Source organism: Dermacentor andersoni, chromosome 4 (genome assembly GCF_023375885.2).
Source record: "Dermacentor andersoni chromosome 4, qqDerAnde1_hic_scaffold, whole genome shotgun sequence".
Classification (NCBI taxonomy): Eukaryota; Metazoa; Arthropoda; class Arachnida; order Ixodida; family Ixodidae; genus Dermacentor; species Dermacentor andersoni.
In genome coordinates this window covers 70642294-70667186 of record NC_092817.1, presented here as the reverse complement: position 1 = coordinate 70667186, position 24893 = coordinate 70642294, and the positions used below count along the sequence as shown (strand labels likewise).

General features: G+C 45.8%; 2 protein-coding genes across 4 annotated transcripts in view; one reads left to right on the top strand and one right to left on the bottom strand.

The window, feature by feature from the left end:
* Positions 1–2624, bottom strand: part of NaPi-III (Na[+]-dependent inorganic phosphate cotransporter type III) — an 85685-nt gene extending 83061 nt beyond the window's left edge. For 2 of the 3 annotated variants that reach the window (XM_050183175.3, XM_050183178.3), the window contains exon 1: positions 2432–2624. The gene's annotated coding sequence lies outside the window, so the exon portion shown is untranslated. Of the gene's footprint in view, positions 1–76; positions 191–2431 lie in introns of all 3 variants that reach the window. The other variant, XM_055073900.2, reaches the window with a different exon arrangement.
* An 85-nt stretch (positions 2625–2709) lies between these two features.
* On the top strand, positions 2710–22525 carry Spf30 (Splicing factor 30). Its single transcript, XM_050183180.3, has 7 exons — positions 2710–2815; positions 3715–3780; positions 3879–4051; positions 6576–6663; positions 10382–10452; positions 17291–17417; positions 21983–22525. The coding sequence occupies exons 1-7, from the start codon at positions 2759–2761 to the stop codon at positions 22259–22261; spliced, it is 861 nt and encodes a 286-aa protein (XP_050039137.1). The 5' UTR covers positions 2710–2758; the 3' UTR covers positions 22262–22525.
* Positions 22526–24893: the final 2368 nt, after the last annotated feature.

Here is a 24893-nt window from a genome sequence, read left to right as displayed (position 1 = left end):
TTGTTTCTTCACGTTAATTCCCGGCAAAGCCGCGTAGTACCAGAAAGAAGAAATGGCATAATTACAAATAGCATACCTGCCCCTATTACGGGCGCGACTGAGGCCCGTTCTCGATCCGGATCCGCTGGCCGGTTCCGAGATTTCGTCTAGCCCGAGTCCGTGTAGTGCTCCAGAGCAGTGGCTTCATCTCCTATCGACAGCAAGTTGCCTTCCACTTTCATTTCCATTTTCCTTTACTACGAATATGATGCTCATCACTATAATTTAATCCCCATTCTTAACCCTGTCTACATTTCAATTTCAAGAAGAGTTCACTTCTCCCATGCTTTCCTCGATTTCATAGCGTTGTTACGAGGAATCTAAAGTCCCAGTTCCCTTGATTCTCCAGTGTCAGAAGTGTCTACGTCCAAGACATATTTGACGTGACGCTTTATCTCGGCCAATAATTTCGCGCAGATTCGGCAAGCTGCCAAAATCAGAAGAATGCGATAAGTACATTTACGTGCAGATGCTCGCTCCTGCAGGTCTCCCAAATTTTATTTCCACAAGTTACGTCCTAATTTCTGCAAGCAGAAATTTTGCATACACCTTTTTTAGAGCAGGCCGAAACCCCGGCGAGTAATTATGAACACCAGTAGGATCTTTCTTTTTTTTTTTCGAGAAGAATTCGCAACGGCTCCGAGATTAACGTAATGAAAGATGATTATCGCTGACATGGCAGTTAAAAATTTTATAGATATATAAAGTAAGAAAGACCCTTCAGAAATTGAAAAATCTACGTACTCTCTAAATACGTTTGGAAAACAAGAAAATAACATCAAGCAAAATACCGAACACGAGTTGAAGACTCCACACTTTTCTGGACGCGGTGGCAAATACATAAGCAAATCGTCTCTAGCGGAAGTCTAACAACAAAAAACTGCACGCCCGCATGTGCCATCTCTCACGTGTGTTAATCCCCTTAAATTGAAATACCAGCATCGCTGTAATAGCGAAAACAACGCTGTGATGCAAATCCTATCGGCAGTTGATTAAGTTACCACCCCTCTAATGATGCGTGCATGACCTCTGCGGGAGAGTTAGACAAGGGGTATTTTTGGATGCCCCATACATTTCATGTTCGCATTTATGCGCTCACTTAAAAGGCCCGTTGCTTTTCTGTCGCAATGACTGAGTTGCGTTGTACCTTTTCGCAATTCGGAACGGCGGGAAATATGGGAAGACAGGTACTACTGTTCTGCTTTAACGGAATCCCTCCCCAACTCTTAACTAAGGCAAAACTGAAGCCTGCAAACGGGGAACAATGAAATTATATTCCAGGAAGATAACAAAAGCAACACTTTCACATCTTAATTTTCAGTAATGTCGCCAACAATTGGCGCAATTGTAGTCTAATTTAAGGTTGCGCTTTACCTGTAGGAATGAGCTAACATGGCCAACGTTTTCGCAAGCCACGTTACTAACTGTTCGCCCTGCACTCAGAAACGCTCACACCTGGCACCTGGAACATTTTATTTCTGACTTGTGGTTAATTGCAGCCTGTCACCAAGGTTAATCTAGAGATTGCGACATTGAAGTATCTGGCACGTTTTCGCTTGACTTTCTGCACGGGATGCTCATCGCAGCGGCGAATGGAAGAGGGAAATCTACGACGCTGTCGACAAACGACCAGGTAGTGCGTTCAATTTGGCACCCGCGAAGCCAGAAAACGACCGGAGACGCCGCGGGTTGCCACACAAGCAGTTCACCAAGCAAAAGATTTGCCCCTCGAATTATTCTAAGACTTGAACCGCAGCCAGCCCTGGGCCACGCGCTTTAAAGTTTAAAAAAAGGACGCGCGCTCGGCTCGCGCTCAGGCCCGGCGCACACTTAAGCCCATGAGGTATCAATATCACGACAGAAGAGACACCGGTAGGTCGCCTTTCACCCAATTTACGCGGCGCAAAAGGGTAGAGCGACTAACACGGCAACATGCGACTCGCGCCTGTTCAGCACGGGCTCGTAGTACGGTGCTGTAGGGCGCACGATCAGATGCGAACAGTGCAGCAAGCTGTTCACTGAAAATAACAACCCACTAGGAACAAGCCCCAAACAACGGTGTGTGAAAGAACGACGCTGGTGTTCATTATTATTATTTTTTTTTATCTCTCTCTCGTTTACCTGCCGCGCCGCAGGGCGCCGGCTGTTTTAACAGGCACTGCACCGTTAAACGCTAGATTGAGGCGAGAAAACATAATTGCGGAATAGATAACAGGCGAGGTAAAAGAAGGAATCACCAAGAAAATGGGCATGCGTTCCGGTTCGCAAAAACAGCTGCGAGGGGGAATAACCGTGCTACCCTAACGGTGCGACAGGAACTTGGCAACTTCCGCGGTTATAAATTTACGCGCGCTCAGTAAAGGAAAACTGGCATAAACTTGCTTTCACGTACCGATAAAAAGGGGAACCTCGATCGATTGTCCTGCTGTCTCCGCGGTCCTCGAAGGTGACGACGTCTGAAGCCTTATCCTTGCGTGACACCAGGTTATAAGCCCGGCGTTTCGGCGCAAAACTCTGAGCACACCGCCGCAGCAGCCCTCCCTGTGAAGACCGACCACATGGCGATCACGATGCACTTGTTGCTGGTGCAGCCGACGGCTGTTGCGCGCCTGGAAACTGGAACGAACCTGGTGTGGAGGATGTGCTTGCATGGGAACGAGAGTATATTGCTGACCACGGTGGTCGCTAGGAGGCACTGTTGTAACAGTCATCAACGAAAATGGCGTTAGATGATCCCACTGCTAGTCTCCAAAACTATCAAGTTCAGCTTCAGCAGGTAATTCAACGTGATACCAATTTCCCGCGTGCCTTTATTTTAAACGCAGAGCCTTCAGTGGCAGCGTAAATGCGATGTTACAATGATGTGTCGATCCGAAACGTTTAGTTCATGCCGTCTGCCAAACGCTAACACTACCGAAGTTCTTCGACCACTGCGTTTAACGCACACAAGGGAAGAATTAAAGATGACCTCTATTTACCATGGTGGTAACAGCCGTATTTATGGCACGATATATAAAATGACGTGCCCTGAGATGAGAATGTGCTTACAGATCAGTATTCGCTTCTGCATTTAACGGTTAGAACTTTGACGGCCACAGATTCGCAGCGCACCAGTAGCCAGAACACTGAAGGGCAATGTTGTAATGTTTCATTCAACATCCTTTGCTAGTTCCGAATGTTCAGCCATTCAGGGAAAGACGTGAAACTTGAATGATCTGCTTGTTTATTCGACATAACAGCTTATAGCCTGAGACTAGCTAGAACGCGCGAGTTCGTGTACATGGCCGCAGTGCACTTATCGGGCAGCGTGTATTTCTCGGCAGCCGGGAGAACTTCTGAAACGACTTTTCCCCGTCACTCACCTCCTTTTGGTATTCCGAAGTCACGTGACAAACTGCCGGTGAAAACTGCCTGCAGGTGTGCCTAACCTAACCTTCCGAGACCCAATAGGAGGTGTGCCGGGAGAAATTAGTCTCAGAAATTCTCTCGGTTGCCGGGAGAATAGACACTACCTAGTTATCGCATACACAGCTGTAAAGTCACTGTTTAATTTGACACTTGCTTGGGCATGCTTCGATAATGTGATAGATCACTACCTGCTACGTTCGGGGCGTAGTGGTCACGGGATTTATTCTATCTTGAGCATATGTTCTGCAACATTGTTTCTCGTTCCAGGTTGAAGCTGCGCTCACAAATGATCCAGATGACAAGGATTTGTTGAAACTAAAGGAGGATCTGCTTGTGAGTGAAGCTTATGAATCATATGTTCAGTGCCATTGTACTGTAGCTAATGCAAAATTCCCTCTCTTTCCTTTCGCATAACTTTGCTACTGTAACAGGAAGTTATAAGCCTGACATTGAACCTGATCAGCACAAGCGCAGAGGAAGCATCAGAAAAACAAGGACCCGGCGAAAGTTCAAAGCGTTCCGGAGGAGAAGCTTCCGCGTCCAAGGATGAAAGTGTCGGCTGGTTTCCCGGGGACAAGTGCCTGGCTATGTGGAAAGATGGACAGTAAGTCATTTCTCTTTCTTTACAAGTGGTTATAGAAAATTAAGTTGTAAAAATACAGTTGTGAAAGTTGGGTGGGAACAAGGAAGTATACTATTACACTGTTTCAGTATAGGAATCTGCATAAGATCCCCCTCATGTTGTATGTTCGACAGTAATTTTAACATGCCATGTTCACAGTGCAAAACAAAAAGGAAAAAAAAATGAACAGCATTGTGCAAAGGACGAGAGGGGTACTATTTTGCATTTTTACGTAAGATTTGCTGGAATAAATTAAGTGAGGTATAAATGTCCTTGAAATTCTACTGTATAAGAATTTGTTAGAAAATTATTTCCCACAAGGCTGGCACTTTTGTGCGATCACTTGTGGGCAGGTTGCTACAATGTGTGGAGAAAAGCTTGTGTTCTTAGATTTAAGTTTGCATTTTAAGAGGCACTAAAAAGAAACACTAAATCATTTAAGGCTAATGAATAATGTTATGAAATGTTGTTTTTGTTTATTTCGGGATCGGAAGTTTGTTATCGGAAGAAAAATTGAAGGTCCAAGGTTAAAAATGCTTTTTTCGCATCGAAGCTGCATCATCGGTACACAAGTGTGACTTTGTGGATTTTCTAATATTTGGGCCATTGTGGTGCAGCACAAGGTCTCAAAACTCTCCAAATACAGTCTTTGCCTCCTTTAGAAAACAATATAGTGCATGTTGAAAATTAAGCCCCCGAAGACACTGCAAATATCCATGACGTCTTGGTGAGCTGCTGCGAGAACTTCAAGGCTATGCCAATGTCTGTAGTTCTTGTCTTTTCTGGCTTACCAAGCCTCCTCTCAGGATAACAGCAACAATTTTGGAATTGTACAAATGTAATTTTCATTTGCAGCACGTGCAAAAGCCTTGCAAGTGAAGTTACTGACTGCTGGTGGAGCAAATGCTTCAGTGCTCAGTTGCTTTTTCATGGCAGGGCAGCCATGACGAAATAGTGTGCCAGGTCCGTGCACACCTTGACAGGCGAGGAGATTTACGAGTAGTTGAGGAATTATAGATTGTCAGGAACTGACAATAGTGAACCAGGTTCTATGTTCCACAGAATGTCCACTGAGCCAACAAGAGAAAAAAAAAATGACCACAACTGAGTATTGGAAGGGCACTTGCGACCATGACCATTGTGGCATGTCCACCCATCCGGACTATGAGAGGGGGAGGAATTTATGAACTATTCACAAATACTGAAGTAGGAGAAAACGGCGACAAAAAACCCAGCTTCACTGTAACATGAAATGTCCACTAAAAGAACCCAGCAGTGGCTGCGTAGCAGTTGTAAAAGAAAGCATGGCGGTCAAAGGGTTAAGCAAACTCAGCTTGTGAAAATCAATCTGTAGCCCTGCTCTGGGATGTTTCTCCCAGCTCACAGTGCAGCTTCAAGGTGTTGAACCCACAAACACCCAGTTATTAGTTACAGTAGCAGCAGCAAGCAGCAGCCTTAGTAATAGTAGTACAGTCTAACCACTTATAACGATACCAGTTGTAACAATATATTGGATGTAACAATGAACAACTGATCCAGCGTCAACTTTTGTATATAAAAAAAAAATTATGGGGTTTTATGTGCCAAAACCACTTTTTTATTATGAGGCACGCCTTAGTGGAGGACTCCGGAAATTTCGACCACTTGGGGTTCTTTAACGTGCACCTAAATCTAAGTACACGGGTGTTTTCGCATTTTGCCCCCATCGAAATGCGGCCGCCGTGGCCGGGATTCGATCCCGCGACCTCGTGCTCAGCAGCCCAACACCATAGCCACTGAGCAACCACGGCGGGTAACTTTTGTATGTGTTCTATGGTAAAATAAAGTGCATACTTAAATGCTGTCATGCAGCGTTATCAATTATGACAATTAAATCTGGCTACTGGGTGCGAAAAAACTGGAGAGGGTGGGGAAGAAGCACTAGCTGCTTTACCACACCCACTTGTGCCACCCGCTCTGCACGCCTCCACCACATTACCGGCGTCGCATGTCCCTCTCCTGCCTCCCTTCCAATCTTTCACTTACGTTGAAGGGGTGAAAGGGAGATGGGCAATGAGTGCGGCTCAAAGGCAGGTGTGGTGAAGCAGTTTGCTTTCTTTTTCTTTTCCTGGATTTTGCATTCCTTTTCTTTTTGACACACAAACCCAGTAGCCAGATTGAACTGTTATAGCCAATAATGTGACATGGGAACGTTATAGTACATGGTCTATTTTACTTTAGAACACACACAAAAGTTCACAGTGCAGTAGCTGTTCATTGTTACATCTGAGTATTGTTAAAAGCAGTAATGCTATAAGTGGCTTCAACTGTGCTTCCTTTTGCCTATTTAAAATGCTTGAATGTTTGTCCCGTCTGAATTTTTCCTGCAATCCAGTTATAACCACGGCATGGAATTTTCTTGGCACTTGAATACTGCCATTAGTGGGTTCGACTGTAGTACTTTAATGACAAGTTGAATGGTTTATGCTTTTCAGATTATGCACTTGCTTATGTGTGTGTGTTACAGGTACTATGATGCTACAATTGACGACATCATTGGTGAAGGACAAGCCACAGTCACTTTCACAGCATATGGGAACACGATAATTCAAAAGGTAAGGTCCCAGCCACGAGTGCCCATCACAATGGCCGCGAACTGTGTACAACATAGTGGTGCAGCCCTAAATCCCTAACTTTTCCTCGATACTGAGTGGTTGTCATCTGGACTGTCTTTTCTTTCGTTTTCCAAATAATGAAGAGCCCACACCATCCAAGAGAAAGCGAGGGACATTATGTAGGCACGTGACACGCCGGCTTTAGCGATGGAGCTGAGGAAAACGAACGTGTAGGTATCCAGCTCATAGAGAAATAAAAAAGAAGCAACGATTATTTTCTTCTTCTTTCTGCACACTGTGGAACTCTGTGACTGGCGGTTTTGTTGGTTCATTTGCCTCTTGCAGTATGCAGCCGCAAGATGGGTTTATAAAAATGTAGAGGCAAAATGTAGCAGTTGGTAAGACCTTTCGATTCTATGTAACTAGCGGCCGAATGTGCGTGTGCAGTTGGACCTTGTTTTAACGAAGTAGTATCAGAAGCAAACAGTGCACACTATTGTTTGTTGTAAAAATAGGTAAAAAATTGTGCCAATAATTTCATAAGCGGGACATAGAAGATGTGCTCAAAAACTGTAAATGCCAGGTCTTAACAGGGCCCTATGCGGAATTTCTTCAGAGGACACATCAATGACCAGGAGAGAGACTGTGCCCTGTGCCTTTTACTTTATGTGCTGTAACGCTGCTACAAAGAATGCATCGGCATCTAGCCTGCCAGCAAATCTTACAGGAGAGAGTTTCTGATGCTGTTACATTAGAGTTAAGCCTGTCTGCAACAAAGCCAGATATTTATAATATGTCATGGTAGTATCCAGCAGTAACAGTGGTGTATTCCCTGGCAGAATTCTTGTAGAAGTGTACGATCATCTTGCATGTTACTAAATTGTCTCGAGCATAATTGTATTAGAACTATGCACGATTGCAACTTACCCTCTTCCATAGCCATGCATTTTCTTCTCTACTCGTTCGCCGAGTGGCCAGGGCTAAGCTCCGCCTTCACTTGCTCTGCATCATGATGGGATGTCGTGTCGTCTACTTCCGGTTGTCTTGGAGCCATCACAGGAAGCCTCTCCTGCCTCTCCGCCCAAGCAAGATCCCAAGCGAAAGCTATCGAAGCAATGTGCATTGCGAGCATTCTATCGAAGTGCTGAGCGTGTCTAGTATTCCAGTAACCACAAGCGAGCTGGGTGTTTCGACAAATGGGTAGAGGCCTAAACTAAAGCCCTTCTATACTACTATTGTGTGATGATGGAGCTTTAGCGCAGACATACATCAGCGGCCTGATCGGTCTGCACGGTCCAGCCACCTGGTGGCGCAGAGCTAAACCAGCCAAATAAAGAGCTATTATTGCTCTAACCAAGTGTAAAACATTTTAAACATTTAGAAAAACAATGCTTTCATGTGCTTTTGCCAAAAATTTACACCAGCAGTAAAGTAGACTACACTTTGTTACTGCTATATTAGTTCTGTGTTTGGTTGAGCTCTGTGCCACCAGGTGGGTGCACCGTCCAGACCGTTCAGGTTTGTGCCTCCTCTCATTCCATGAGACACCCAGGCCCAGTCTTCTTGCACTTGCATTTACCTGAATACTGGACATGCGAAACACTATTGGGGGCGAGGAGTTACTGAGTCGCCATCTGTCGGAAGCGCCTCCCTTGCGTAGTATGAGGGATCGAGCAGTGCGCTCTTCATAGGTTTCAATTACGGCGCTCAATAAAAACACCATGTGGCAGCCCCCCTGGACATTTATGCAGGTGCTCTCAAAACGAAGGAAGTTTTTGACTGTCAATATAATAATCTCGGGCAAACTGAAAGCACAAAATTGTTTACAGAAGCTATCTCTTTACCAAATACATACGTTGAACGCCACTGCGCGTGGTCGCCGCGATGGAGTCTCCCGCACCGGCTTCTTGCGTGAAAGGTAGACACATGCTGAGAGTAAGCTATGTGAAATATGTTGTTATAGCGGGCTGTCTGTATAGCCAAATGGGGCATAACAGAGTGAAGCCTCAATGTAGCGATCGCACGGGTTCGCAGCGACCGACTGCGTGTTGGCATGCATGCCCGGGCACAATGTTTTGCTTTCGCTGGGAGCGCGTTTCCACACCGTGCCGTGAACTTTAGGCCACAGCATATGAACATTTGACAGCACACTAGTAACCATTGTTGCGTGGACGCTATCAGAACTGTTCAAAAATAATTTTGTTATAAAGACTTAGACGCCTACGGCGACTGTGATGTGCCGTTGCGACGATTCAATAGTTTTGTCTTCTAAATTCTTGGACATTTCAATATTATTTCTCAAGTTGCGTCGCACTGTATGTTTATCGGTCTTCTCAACGTGCAATTTCCCTCTGCTTCTTTTTCGTAATCCAGTGCATTAATTCATAGCGCAAGCATGACCATATGCTATGCCTTTTTTTAATGCGCTTCTTACTGCTCCCTTTTCATTCCATTGAACTTGTCAGAATCTAGTATCAACAAGTTCACAGACCTAATAAAGCTTCATGACATTAGCCGGGCAGCGGGCGCGGGCGAGCGTCTGAGTGCGCATTTTCTGCTACTCACCAAACATCGCGCAGTCCCGGCGCCATTGCAGAAATCTTCCTCGTGTCTGTGCTTGCTGCATACCCATGCATATGCAATTTTGCTTATGCATGGGTATGCATATATGCATACATGCATATTTGTCTTCATTTTAACAATGACTGCTGTCACTATAAGTAGAGAAAATATGCGATGGTGAGAATTGTGCTTGGCGAATTAGGGAAAAAATTCTATTGTGGCTTCGGGCACACTACATCCCTAATGCAGCCATGCGTTGCCAGTGGTCAAATGATGAAATTGCAGGCGGCTTGTCAGGGGACGGGGAGCGAGCTGATTGGCTGGCAGTAAAGCCACTACCACTCATCATAGGGAGTGCCCTGTTCTAATACATCCATATACCAGTAATGTGAAGTCAGTTAACGACTAGGGAGTAATGTACGGTGTCCCTGCGTATAAGCTGCACTTGAGTGCTTACTTACGCCCGCAAGTGCCAACCCCAATTTGTATGTTGCTTCATTGATTTCATTAATTGCCATTGAATTAAGTGTGAGCAAACAAATTTGAAGTTTATTTCACCGTAAACTTGCTACGTAAATTGCCGTTACAACGAGGTTCAACTGCACTATTGAGTGTTGTCTTTAACTCATTAGAAACAGTTGCCCCATTGCTCCAAGAATTTGCAGTTACAGGTTTTAAGTTCATTTGCATCCTTTCAAATGACACTGGAACTTTATGCTAATTCTAAACTGGCTTTATAGAAAGTAACAAAGAAACTGATATATTCTTTACAATGCAGCATTAGCAGTTGATATTTGGCTATTGGAATGATAGTATCGTTGAATGATCACTGCGAACTGAAGTTCCATTGTAGTGCTGTAAGATGGGCAAGTGTGCAAATCCAAGTTCTTATACTTCTGTAGAAACCTGCAAAAAGTAACTATAATACCATTGCGTTGTCTTTTTCTGAAAGCCTTTAAAGTTGATGTAATATTCCAGTAACTTCAATTAAGTGTGCATGTGGCAGGATTATTTGTTGCTTGTCAACTTGATGTAAGAAACAAATCTTCATGCATTCAGCTAACCCATAGCCCACATCATTTCTAGCCTAGTGTGTTGATGTGTTCAGGCAAGGTTTCATCCTTAATATCATCTTGTGCAACCCCGTCTCTCCCAGCTGTCTCAGCTGAAAGCCCACAAAAACAAGCGGTCTATGAACAATGTCATCGAAGGAGGACCGAAAACCAAGTAAGAAATCTTGTGTTAAATCTTCATTGCCTGCTAGCTGTGTGATTGGGAAGGTGTTTAGCTATGTGTAAAGGGGTGGAAGCTTTTGCCACAGTGGCGCTCTGTATGGCATTCTGTTGCTCAGCATGTAGTCGTAGGTTTTATTTATGGCAGGATTCCTGTTGGGGCGAAATGCAAAATGTCCTAGATGCACGTTAAGGAACATTACAGTTTCGTCGCAGTTCAACAACCAGTTGCTTTGCTGTAAAAGCATGTGATTTACTGTCAAAGCCAGCACTTTACTGCCCTTACTGCCAAAGTGTTTTGCCTGGTGGGAGGTATTGTGTGCTTTATTAGCTATTTGTAGATGGTGCGACAGCTAATGTACACTGGACAAGTTTAGAAATGTTTCAATAGATGGCACTAGGTGTCCAATTCAGGGGTGGCTTGCATTTTTTTTAGAATGCTTGTGTGCGTGTTCCACTTATGAAAGGATGGCAGCAAGCAGTGGTTGCCATGTGCCATTGAATCAAGAAGTTCTCGACGTTTTATTTGATAGTGACATCAGTGGGGACTTGGGCGATGACCGCAATTACTAGGGACAGTCTTCTCAAGACAAAAGCTGCCCCAACCAATGTTTGGTGTCATCTTCAGCAAAGCAGGAAAAGATGGAAGAATGGACCTAGTCTGAGAGCGGCAGCAAAGAAAAAGTAAGGAAGATTCCTTTTCCTTAAATCGCCAGGCCTGAGGTAAAGAGTGACTGCTATTCTATCGAACAGTAACCCCTTGGAGGTGCTGAATGCGCTACAGTCGCTGACTGTTTATTCGGACCTCACGGGGACTGCGGAAATGTCCGAATAAACAGGTGTCCGAAAAAGCAGATTAAAAAAAAAATCCTTATTTCAACGCACTTCAACCACTGCGCAGGTCTTGGCAGAACATTTTCGGCACAAGTAGGGAGCACATCGGAAGGCGACAGATCCTAGGCTTCCCGGCACCCGCTTGCCAGCATTCCCCAGCGCAGTCTGCGCGGGCACTGTTGCCGCCATTAGACACTCGACGCGATGTTTCCGTATGCCGCCGTTGCATCACCGCAACCTCAACACAGCACACAAAGCAAACATCACCATGCTGTCACGCCGACACCAGTCGCACAAACGAAAAACGTGGCCTACTCACAGCGTCGTGCATGAAGAAAGAAACAAATCAGCTGCTGGGTTGTCTTGACGTGGCTTACTAAGCTGAGACCGGAACTGCTGTAGCTATGAACCAGGCAGAAAAGATGATGATGAGCGGGGATTTACAGTAGAGCCACTTCGTGGGGCAGCAAGGAGGCTCCGTTCAGAACAAAAATGGCGTTAGCAAGTCAAACCATGCACCGGTCAGTCGGTGCATGGTGCTCTCGATCGAGTTAGCTCAAGGAGTGTCCGAAAAATCAGACGAGAGGTTGTAAGGTGTCCGAACTTTCGGCAGTTGTTATGCATTATGGTCTATGGGGAGAATGGCGGTGCCGTGAAGCAGACCGAATAATCGAGCATGTCCGAATTTTTTGAGTCCGAAAAATCAGTCGGCGACTGTACTCGGAGAAGAGCTTTGGAATCATGCATCAGACTTCATGAATGGCTTCGCAAGGAAAGAGCACCAGAGTGAGCCTCATAAAGCCGAGTGTCCTACAATGCCAGGAGAAAGCGAAGTGTACATCACACTGTTCATATTGATGATCCAGATGAAGAAAAGCTGCTTAAACACTTACTGGTACACGCAAAGTGCAGTCAGCACTCCCTTCACTTCAGTGATGCTGAGGGAGCATTCAGGGCCTGGAGAATGTAACGATTCTATGCGAATGCCATTCCTTTTTGTGCTTCCTCAGTTCTCAAGGCAATGCTCCACCTGCCCTATCAACAGGATCAGCAAGCCGTGAATGGCGGATGATGAAAATGGTGTAGAATGGAAGAAATCTCTACATTTTACCAAGCCTGGAGACACTCCAAATACCTGTACAGTAAAACCTCGCTAAATTGTACCCTCTTAAACTGTAGTTTCGTTTTAAAAAGTAGTAAACTCAAAGCTCCCACTCAGCGGCCATTGAACATAATGTGTTTTGTATCCGCATAAACCGTACCAGTTTATTGCATACGTATTGGTTAACACGTAGTGTTTCCCCTTTTCGTCGTGAAATCATGGTGGTACGTAGGCCCGGCAGAACAAATGAGCCTCAGAGATTGGAACGGCCTCCAAGCGCAAACGCAGAGGGCGCTTGGAATGGTGAAGCCACATCAACATCATTTCGGCACCGTGCCAGAGTCTGAGCATTGTGGCCCGTGTTGTGGTGGCGAGCAAGCTAGGACAAAAACTGGGTGCTCAGCATAGAAGAAAAAATTATGCAGATGCCACGCACTGTGGGAATCGATGTAAGTGAAACTTTCTGTGCTGGTTGCTTTGACGACAATTAGCGGTGATGTTGACGGCAAATGTGTAATTTCTTCAACGTTTTGTCCAAAATCATAGTGGTGAGCTTATGTTAAACATTACCTTGCGTGCACCACTGCTGTTTGTCTGCGAAGTACACAAAACACAAAGGGAGAGGTGTTTGCTTGAGGCATTGATGTGCGCCATATTTCATAACCTCTGAGACGGTTGAGGAGGAGACAAAGTAGAGGAAAGACAGGGAGGTTAGCCAATGTAAGTACCGGCTGGCTACCCTGTGCTGGGGAGAGGGGTAAAGGGAATAAAAAGAGAAAGAAAAAGAGGGGAAAAATGGAAACCAGAAAATTCACACAGTAACGTGATAATACGAGATACAACACTAAAAGACGGTTGAGCATTGTCATTGCCTCACAGGGCACATCGCGTTGTGATAGAAGCATTAAACTTGAATTGGATTATGGAGCAGGCCATAGTGGCGCACTCCGGATTAATTTTGGCACTGTGGTGTTCTTTAATGCGTCCCTAAATCTAAGCGCGCGAGCTTTTTTTATTTTGGCCCCAACGAAATGTAGCCGTCTCAGTCAAATCCGCAACCTCGAGCGATGCGATAGCCGCAGAGCTATCCTGACAGACACAGAAGTGTTGATTTGACATGCGACCGCTTCTTTTGTGTCGCCTAAACCCTGTGGTGCGCTTTAATTAACGCGGTTCTGCTTCTGCATGCCCTGCGTAAGTTGTCTGCTAGACATATTTGCATAATCTTATTTTTCAGAAATAGCAGCAACGCACAGTACCATACCTTGAACTTAAGTACAGTGAAACTTCGTTAAACCATAGTTGGCCAGAGCTCGCAAAAAGTACACACTAAACGGTAGTACTGTTTAACCGAAATAGCATGAGATCGCCCACTTACCTGTTGAAAATGGAACACAGAACTCAGAGAGAGAGCGATCAAAGAGGGAAAGAACGTGGAGTATTTATTCACTTCACGCGACAAAAGTGTTATTTTCGTTTGATGCCGCGGCAACCTAGCATGACGACAGCGGCCTCAAACTTACTGAAGCTGCATGCCAGCTTTTCAGCGAGCCTCCTCTTCTCAGCAAACACTTGCATGGCAGATTCCTCGTTAGCATTACGTATTCTCCGTGCACGCGCGCGGTAGAGCTGCAGAAGTCCCGGGGCACCTTTTTCATTGCCAGGTGCTGTTCTCGTCGTGACGATTGCCTTCATGAGGCTGACATAACGCGCAGCTTCTGCCACTGTCGGGCCTGAATCGCCTGTGCTGTCGCTTTCCGTGTCGTCCTCATCACTGTCGCTAGTCGACACTTTGGCAACAACAGAGGCAACGATGGCAAAAAGTCTAACCTCATAGTTGACATCTCTCTTCGCGGTCGCAGCAGTGCTGCCGAGCAACTTCTTCGCATTCCAAATGCCACACACCGTAGTCAACGCTCGATAGCACGGACGATGTCTAATTTTTCTTCTATGCTGAGCACCTGGCGTCTTTGTTGTCCGAGCTTCGGCATGACGCGAGTCCTCGCTTGCACGACGCCAGAACGCCCTCTGGCAAGGCGCCGAAATGATGTTGATGTGGCTTCACACGCAAACGCACAGGGAGTCCAATTGGAGGCTGTTGATCCAATCTCTGAGGCTTGTTGTTCTGCCTGGCCGCATGATGGAGACAATGCACCGCCGTGTTTGCACGACAAAAAGTGGAAACACTACGTGTTAACCGATACGTACGCAATAACCTGGTACGGTTTATGCGGATAGAAAACACATTATGTTCAATGGCTGCTGAGTCGGGGATTTCACTTTAGTACTTTTAAAACGAAACTACTGTTTAAGCGGGTACGATTTAACGAGGTTTTACTGTATATCCAACATTTCCTTGCCTTCTCATGTCACACTTTCCCTACCTTCCCCTCCCCTCCCCCTGTATTTATATGGGAACTGCGAGCGAAGAGTGACAAGGCTGTTATTCACTCGTTTTGCGACTGCGTCGGATCTGCCCATTCTCTCCCCCCCTCCTCTTTTCGATTCTATCTAGTTTCCCTCGGTGCTTGCATGTTGGTAGGAAGGTAAGCGCTTGCGGGGGGGTCACGGATAATTGCAGCTATCAAGGGGATAATGTGGCGATGACCAGGGAGCTCCAGAGGGCATTGTGCACATTCGATGCACTGCGGTCCAAACAAGTTCTTTATGGCTCTTTTCTTCTCTGCCACGCTCCTTCCATGTATATACACGCTATGAACCACCCCCTGATGCGGTGTGCTGGACAGCAGGGTCCACAGCAGCAGCAGCAGTGGGAAAGTCAAAGGAAAACGCAAAGAAAGCTTCACTTTAATATTGCACATCGTTCGTGCTGTCGAACGTGGCATGATGTCGGTGCTGGCATACGAGAGGGATCTATCGTTGACTACGGTGTATGGCATTTGGAGTGCGATGAAGAAGTTGGTCCGCAATGCTGCTGCAACCACGACAATACGTTGGCTGCGAGGTTCGACCTTCCGCTATCGTTGCGTCTGTCATTGCTGAAGTGTCGCCCAACGACAGTGATGAGGACGACACGGAAAGAGTCAGCACAGGTGATTCAGGCCCGACAATGGCAGATGCTGCTCATTACATCAGCCTCATGCGGGTGTTTGCCGAGAAGGGGGCTGGCGGTAAAGCTGGCTTGTAGCTTGAGCGAGTTTGAGGCCACCATCGTCGCTGCTAGCCCACCGCGGCTTCAGGTGAAAATAGCCTACTTTTGTCATGCGAAGTGAATAAATACTGCATGTTTTCTACCCTTTTATTGCACTCTGTCGTAGTTAACGAGAAGAATGGGCTTTAACCGAGGGGCCCAATTTTTATTAGTCATATCATAAGAAGCCAACAAACACTGACACCAAGGACAACATAAGGGAAATTACTTTTGCTTAATAAATGAAATAAAGAAACAATAAATGAATGGAAATCAAAGCGGATTAATTAACAACTTGTTGCAGGTGGGGAACAATCCCACAACCTTCGCATGCGAAGGGTTGTGGGATCGAAACATTAACATACAGTGTAAGATTGATGGATTGCACTGATGAAATTGCAAATGAGTTTGGCTTACCTGAAGAAAGCTTGGTAAGCAAGGAAATACATGAAAACAGTAACTGGTGCAAGGGGCACCACATAGGATTTCCTGCACCAGCTTCACAGGGAATGGTAAACTCTGGCAGCAACTGCCTGAGGCTTGTTGATTGCTAAGGCGTTTTTATGACGTTATGCTCAAAAATGGGCAAGAGCTTGACTTGGCAACTTCTGCGACTGTTTCTGGTAAAAATAGAGTACACTTGCATTTATCTGAAAATACCATGAAATCCATTGTCACTAATGTCATTGGCGCTGCCATGTTGGAGTAGAGTTCAAAATAGGATGTTTGGTCTTGATTTCCTCCACTTATAGTCAGCATTTTCTTTCTATTAAAAAAGTGTGAGGATTCAATCCTGACTGCGCCAGCCGCATGTTGATAGGGGTGAAATGCAAAGACGTCTGTGCATGTAGATTTAGGCTCACGTTAAAGAACCCCAGGTGGTCAAAATTGATCTGGAGCCCTTCACTACCGTTTGCCTCATAATTAGAACATTATTTTTTCGCACACAAAACCCCACAAGTTAATTAAGAAATGCAAGTAAAATGTTGAAGGAATTGCGTAGAAATCAAAATTTGTTGTTCCGCTTTAGTCTCCCTTTAAACGGCATCTCACCAACTTTGGACATAGCAAACAGATAAGCGTGGTGCATAGAACACGCGCCAATGATGGTGTCTGCAAAGTATCAAACCACTGCATGGTGTGAGAACAGTGGAAATTTCAAATGAAAGGCTGTGTGCCCTTCTCTCGAGGGAGCAACATTGCTGCAGGAGTTTCAAGGTCACACGCATAAACACCTCAATATAGGACAGGCAAAACATACGCCTGTCCATGTCATACTTTGCACCTAAAACCATTTCTAGCCATGTACCAACTAGCCTGACAGTAGACATTACCAAGCTCTACACCAACCTGGAGTAAATTGAACACGAAAGGATATCTGGGCCAATTTTCGGCTCCAAAGAGCAGCATTTCTCCTTGACAGAAATGCCCTGGAGCTGTAGAAAACCCAACAAAGGTTCTCAAATGATAGAATTCGTCAGGGAATTCTGCTAAATCTTATCAAACTTAAGGCCTGATCTTATAGCAGTACTACAAACTCGTACATGCATGACATTTAACATCGCACGCAACCACTTTATTTCCAGTTGGCTTGTCTGTGCTATGACTGCGCCTGCCTGCTTCAGTTGCCGTCACATTTGATTGCAGGCAGATCTATTCATCAAAGAAGGAATAGGTTATTACTTCTCAAGCTTCTTGGTATGTGTTTGTTTGGGCCGCTGCTTACTGGCTGCCTTTCTCATGCAGGAAGCAGCTGTTGCTTGCCGAGAGGGAATACAAAAAGAAGAAGGCCCAGAAGAAGGCCGTGCGCCTGAAACAGATTGAGGAAGATCGAGAAAAAGAGAAGAACAAGTGGCAGGAGTTCAACTCAAAGGTAGCTTTGCATGAATGTTGAATTTTGTTTGTGTGAGGGGGCAGCAAAGCGATACAAAGCAGTTAGTTGGATTTGCAGAATTCGTGAACATTTGACCACACTGCCTTGAGAGGTTGCCAATATCCCTCCTGTTCCTGCCGCATGCTAGTTTTACATCGCCACTAAAGTCACCAGCAGATGTTTATGGAGCTGTCCATTGAAGTTTGTTGCAGGATGATACAACACATCTCTAGCAAGTCAGAAGAAGTCATTAGGCTTCTGCGTAGAGTTGCCAACAAGCATAAGGGGCTAGGAGAAGACAGTGCCATAAGATTGGTACATGTATTCGCCTTTTGCCACTTCTCGTACGTGGCTGGCATGCTACAATGGACACAGGCTGATAAGAACAAGCTAAACGCTTTAATCAGACGACTTATAAAGACTGCACTAGGACTTCCCACCAGCACGGCCAATGATAGCTTATTGCGCCTAGGGCTGCATAACACACTAGAAGAGATAGCTGAGGCTCAACAGGTGGCCCACCAGGAGAGACTAATGGGGACACGACCTGGGAGGGCGCTACTTGAAGAAATTGGCGTAGAAATTAACAACCACACCAACGAAGGAGAATTATTAACAAAATTGCAAGCGGGACTACGAGAAACAATAAAGACGACCCCGTTCCCTAGGAACATGCACCCGACACGTAACCTCGAGAGACGGAAGGCAAGGGCGAAGGCACTCCTTCAAGACATAGATCAACACAAGCAGCAGGCGGTGTTCGTTGACGCTGCCTGGGTTAAAAATAAGGATGCGTATACCTCCGTTGTTGTAGACACTCAAGGTAACGTACGGGATGCCATCACCGTCTATACCAAGGACCCAACAGTAGCAGAACAAGTAGCAATCGCCTTAGCCATCCGGGCTAATCGGTGGACACATATTTACAGCAACTCTAGAACAGCCATACGCAACTTTACGAACGGATATGTGACACGGATAGCAACAAAATTACTAGAGAAGGTCAACAGGGAGAGGATTGAAATCCGCTGGTTTCTTGCACATCTGGGGGTGGTGGACGGAGCTCGGAGAAACCTCAATGAGGTGGCAAATGAAGCAGCACGAGGACTTTCTAGCCATGCTCTTCAAGACCGAGCAACTTACACTTCATCCGGGGAACACAGGGATCGATTATTAACATATAACGAAATCACAAAGCATTATTATTTAAGCAGAAGGGAATGCCCATTGCCACACGGTAAGCTTTGCAGAGCGCAAGCGGTCACATTACGTTTGCTACAGACAAGAACATACCCAAGTCCAGATTTTATTAACAGGATCTATCCGGAGAGGGAAACTCAAACCAACTGTAATAAGTGCAATGGCATCATTACTCTTGACCACATGCTTTGGCAGTGCCCCACGGTCTTCACAGACTGTGTCAAGGAACAAGAATGGTGGCGGCAAATGCTACACAGCGAATCACTCTCTGACCAATTACGGGTAGTGCAGAAGGCCTGGGATGTGACTGAAGGGCTCGGCATGACAGTCCCAACGTGGGAGCGGCCCGCGTCAACCTAGGGTTGACCTTCAGGACCCAATAAAGTTCTTCATACCATACCATACCATATTGAAGTTTGTTTTGATGCAGCAGTTCTTCCTTATATAAAATTATCTCTACGTTTTTATGAAACCTGAACTGCCAGAGGCTCAATTCCCTGATATTACCAAAATAATTTTGTCCAGTGTATTCTGTTAGCACAAGCGCTTTAACGGTACCCCTGTGATGGCAGTCGGTTGAAGCACAGTATTCTGAAAAATCCAAATTTTAGACCAGCTGAAGTTGGTTCTGTTATTTATTTGATCATGATGATATTGCACCACACCAGCAACCTTCAACACCTCAGCTGAACTACAACTGTGCTTCGAACTTACTTTTGCCTATAGGGTACCTGCTCACAGCCATATCGTACTTTTTGCCATGAGAAGTGTAGCAACTGCTCTGCCAAGTTCAACGAGATCTGTGAACAATCGGTCAGGATAAATGTTGTAGCTTAGCCAGGTGCATGAATTGAAGGGCATGAGAAGAAAGAACCACTATAATTTGTTCCTCACAGTTGCAGGAGATGTGTGTGAGGGGTGCGAGACATGCAGTTTTGGGTGTGAGGGTTAAGAGAAGGAAACTCCCGAAAGTACCACATGCTGAAGCCCAGTTATTGATGTGTACTCGCACATGAAAAGTATATGTCCTCCGCTGAGGGATCCGAACATTGTGCACACGTAAGCGGTCTGAGCTGGAGGACGCAGAGGCTTTGCTGGTATGATGCCCTGCACTGAAATTGACGTTGTTTTTCTCATTCCTGCTGGAAAGGGTACTTCATGCAGTCATGAGCAGATGCTCTAAGTGAGCCTGGCAGTTGCCTTTTTCTTCGCATCTCCCACATGAACAAAGGTGTGCTGCAGAGGGAATTTCAATTGTTTACTCCTTTAAACCCTGGTGTGAATACCAACACTAAGGCGGTATATTAACTTGAGCTGTACTAATTAGGAAACACTGGAAAGTTCACTCTTATTGCAATCATATGCTTGATAATGCCTTATAAGCCAAGGAATAAACAAAACTTAATGACACCCTCTTGAAGTTGCGAATGGTGCCAGTTTGAATTTTGTTTCTAGTTTGAGATACAACTTAATTGTCAGTCAGCAGTGAACTATCCTCGGCAAGTAGTTGTCACATTCTGCGGGCAGAACCGGCTTCAGGTTTGCTAAGACGATACTGTCGCCTGTCTTCTTGCTTGCTTTTGCAAGTTATTGAGCCACAGCTGTCAACAGTCTGACTGACCCATTTTCATATCTGGCAATTCTCCTGAATTTTCTGTAGAGTTTATGAAGCTTTTCTCGTCGGTCTCTGACCCTATTGCTGGAAGTCTTCCGATGGTGAAAGGAGACCAGAGGGGTATTGTATTTACACGACTGTAAGTCGACCCCCCATATCGCGTGACAGGAAAAAAAGAGCATACCCGAGGGTGCATTCCATAACAAAAATTTATTAGTAGCCGACATGGTCACTGGACTACTCATCTTCGCTAGTGCTGCCATCGTCATCGTTGCTACGGTCTCACAGCACGTTGTGGTCCAGCGAAATTTCACATTTGGCAAATGACCACACCACGACATATTGTGGAACAGCAGCTCATGCCGAATGCACTCAACCACACGCAGCCGTCAGGGAGGCCCTTTTGACAGGTCCGGTTGGTGTATTTTCGCGGTCTTCTGCTGCCAGCCACTCGTTGTACTCACGGCGGAGCAGGTCCTTAAAAGGCGAAGATCCGGGCTAGTTTCATGACCATGTCACAGTGGCAGGGACCGACGACGCTTTTCAGCGACATGCGTCGCAAGCTTAGCCTACAGCTCCGGAAAGCATCCAGACTTCGGCACGTGGGAAATTCCTCACTTGCCGTCACAGGTGAAAATTTCGCTTTGCTGCAGTCGTCACCTCACACTACCCATTCAGAAACATCGAACTTGCGGCCCGCTGCACAGTGATTTGTTTCTTTGGTGTAAAGGATGGCAGCCTTCTTGAACACTGCTGTGAACGAGTACCGAATGATTTGTGGGCCTGGTGCACTCATGACAACTGAGGAAGCATAGAAGTAGCACGTAGCTGGCAGTCAAATGGAACGTGTCAAACCAACGTCTTTCGTCAAGCTAAGCGCAACAGGGAAAGAGAAACCCGCGAGTCGTGTCTGCTCTTCCACGAACTACCGATACTACCTACAAGCGCCACCGTTCTGAGGGTGCCACCACGAATGGAACAGCGGCGCTTCTATCAACTATCGACACCCCTCCCCATGAGTGTTGCGTGCACTGTAAAACTTCAAAAAATGTTGAAAAACCCTCCCGAAAAGCGAAGAAACACGCAGGATAGCGAAAAGCTACGTGTAGGGCCATAGAGCAAACATAAATTTGTAACTACGTTGTAGCTCCCGTTGGTCTTGCTTTTTTGGGAGTGCCATGTTTTGGTTTCAATTGTAAATCGACCCCCCCACTTCAGATTGTCAAATTTAAAAAAAAAGGGTCAACTTACAATTGTGTAAATACGGTACTTGCTTTGAGCAAGTTTATGCGGACAAGTTCCTGAAGCAGGCGAAATTGGCAACAGGAAAGTCACTGTGTTCTAACGCAAGATATGATGTTTGGCAGTGTCTGTTGTTTCAAGTTTGCTGCTGCTGTGTGCTGTAGTATCAAAAAGTGTATCAATGTTAATAAAGTGTGTATGTGTCCCACAGAAGGTGTGCATTCAGGACAGACTTCAAAAACGAATGTGGGCTATTGCCCTTTAAAATTGACTGTGTTGGCAGGTGTGTATTTTGTAAGTACATTTTGACTTCATATTCCCTGCTTTTGTCTCCTGCCACACAAGACTACTGCTTATCTATGTGAATGGCAACTAGCGTTGCAAACAGATGTGACAAAGGACTGGTGCTTTTTGTGTTGCTACTATAGTTGCTGTTCCTGATTAACCACCTCTCCAGCAAAAAAGTATTGGTGCTCACCTTTGCATTGCTCTCGACTTTGCTGCACAGGCCTTCAGCAAGAACAAGAAGGGCCAGGTGAAAAAGAGCATCTTTGCTTCACCGGACAACGTCAACGGCCGTGTCGGCGTGGGGACTTGTGGCATCGGAGGCCGTCCCATGACCGAGTTTCACCACCAGGAGAAGTGGCGCAAAGCAGGAGGAGCATCGGGCAGCCAGGGTGGCACACCGATGCCGACGCCTGTGGGCGCTGCCGGACTGATGTCCCTGCCCACTTTCACGATGCCTCCAGGAATGCCCTCAACCGGAGCGCCCCCTTCCATCTTCTGAGCCATCAGACCACACCTCGGTTCTTCTCGTTCCACTTACAGCTGCGTGGGACTCATACGTGTTCTCATTTGCCTTGCTTTTCGCTTCGGAAGCAAGGCGAGGAGAGAAGTGGCTGTGAAGTTCTCTTCATGGTGCAGTCGTGTGCAGTCATACCTCTGGTCGCAACTTCTGACTAGCCCACAAGTTACTTTATGTTGTGCACCACATGCGTGTGTAAATATTGAAGTGTCCTCAAACCAACCAGTAAAAGAAACGTGTAACATCCTTTCTCAAGCTGTGTTTTTCTTTAAACCTATAAACCAGTCCCACCTGGTTCAGAGTGCTGTCAACCTATAGCATCGGTTGCAAGATGACAGTAGTCCTTGCTGCTTTTCGCATGTACAGTCACGATTTCTGATTATTAATGACATTGGTGTCAATCACACACTGCGCCAGCGCCTTCTAGCACTGAGATGCAGCGAGATCAGCAATGTTACGCTTAAGCACTTATCTGCTGTGCTCTTCCCTTTAGAAGTGCACATGTCCTGCCTTTGTCCTGCTCGTGTGATGTTAAAAATTTGGCTGATGGTACTTGTGGTAAGCTTAGCTGGAATGCAGAGCGCCGCTCCACTTATTTATTGCAACGATTATTTGATGTAGGTGCATCTCTCCAATGTCACTTCTACTGTACCATCTTTAAAATGTGGAAATGCTGTTATGAGACAGCTGCAGGGCCAATTTGAATGGTATTCGTTGCCGTTTACAGACATAGCAATAGTAATCTAAGGCCCGAAATTTTTTGCAAGGATTACCCACAACTAATAAGCTAAAAAAATATTGGAAGTACATAGTTTACAAATGCGTAGCTCTGTAGCAAAAACAGACATCGCAGCTGCACCTGTTGCAGAATGTAAAGCAGAGATTTGTTCAGTTCCTTTAATTTGACCCTGACGAGACCGACCAAACTGATTGAATTATCTGGCAGGTCAAATTAAACAAGATGCAGAAAAAGATGTAAAACACACTGCTGATTTATTTGGTTCATTCTGTGCGTCCAAAGTAAAAAATTATGGCTCTCCCTTAATCGAGAGTAGACGTAAGCATGATATGGCTACCGACAAAGCAGATTGGTTGGAGATACTAGCCACAATCTTAAAATAGGTACAGTGCATATTGGCAATGGCAGACCCCACCACAGCACACGAACCTGTTTTGAACTGAACCTCAATGCAAGAGTCTCGGCCAAACAGGCATCCGCAGCGCGTTGGATGCTGCCAGCTTGGTCATGCAGCGTGGCGCCATTTCTTGCGCCGCAGAACTCGCGGACTGCTGGCGCTGAACAGGCAATCCTGTCTGTCACAGCGCCAAAAGATGATAATCAAGTGTATGGTGCCCTGTACCTGCGTTTTGACCATCTCTATTGGAAGGGACAAATAAAATTTCAGCGTTAGAGCTTGAGTGATATTGTGAACAAACATTGGGAAGAACTCTGAAGCAATATTTTTTTGTAACTTGCTTGGGCACTAACTAGCATATGTAATGCAGTCCTGTACAAAGGGCTGGGAGCTGGAGACCACATTTTATGAAGTTTGGACTGGTTGCCTGGATGATCTTGTTTTGTTGTCGCAACTTGCCCGGATGTAACAGCTCTGGTTTTTGCCTCAAGGTCACTTGAAGGTCGCCAACAATGGCAGACAAAAGCATTTCATGCTTAAAAACTATAAAAATGACATTAAAGCTCGTAAACAAAACTTAACGCATACCCAATTTTTTAGCAAGGAAAATGCAAGTGGTGCAGATGCTAAATGCAAATTTCGCAAAGTGGTGCCCGGTTTCCTAAAGTAGGCTTTGTTGCAGCACAACTGTGTCGCAAGGCCTCGAAGTCTGTTTTGGTTTGGTATCTGATTGCAAAGTGCAGGCAATTTACGGCCCAATTTTCCTTGCTGAAAAAGCAAAGGTATGTGTTAAGTGGTGTTCGCTTTCCTCTGGGGGAAAATAGGTGGGGCCATCTCCGCCGTTTCCGGTGAGCCTCCTCCCTTGCGAGCACCAAGGTCGCACACGCCACCGCCAAACAGATGCAAGTGCGAAGGCATCCTGTACTCGGGGGGGGGGGGGATGGGAGAGCATTTGCAGCTCTCGAGCAAACCTTCCTCTCCGGTCCCCTTGGTGAGCTCCAAGGGGCCGCGCCACCTGACAAAAGCTTGATGTAGTGGTCACGTGGTGCGCTTGCCATGCATGGCACAAGGAGGTGGACTTCTTCCTCTTGTGAATACCGCTTTAGGATCTGGTATATGCCGTAACCAGGCATTGTGCGCTATGGTTGTTGCTTCAATATCCTCCTATGGCATGCCGAAAATAGTTGTTTTCGATGTTTTTTTTTTCTTCTTTTAATTGTGCAGCACATTCACAGTCTTCTAGGCTCCATCGAGACAGGAGTTGCTATTGAGATTACCATATGGGTCAGATGCATGCGTGCTGACTAGTCGAGTTCGAGTCGTCCGGCAAAGGTAAATTTTGGAATTGATATGAGAATATTTTGGGCTCATGTAAATGCAGGTGCTGCGCTGCACAGGACCTTCTTCCGGAATCCGAGTAGCAGAAAAATCGAATTAACCGGTCTACGGTATACGAGTTTAGAGCTTTGTAAAATTGT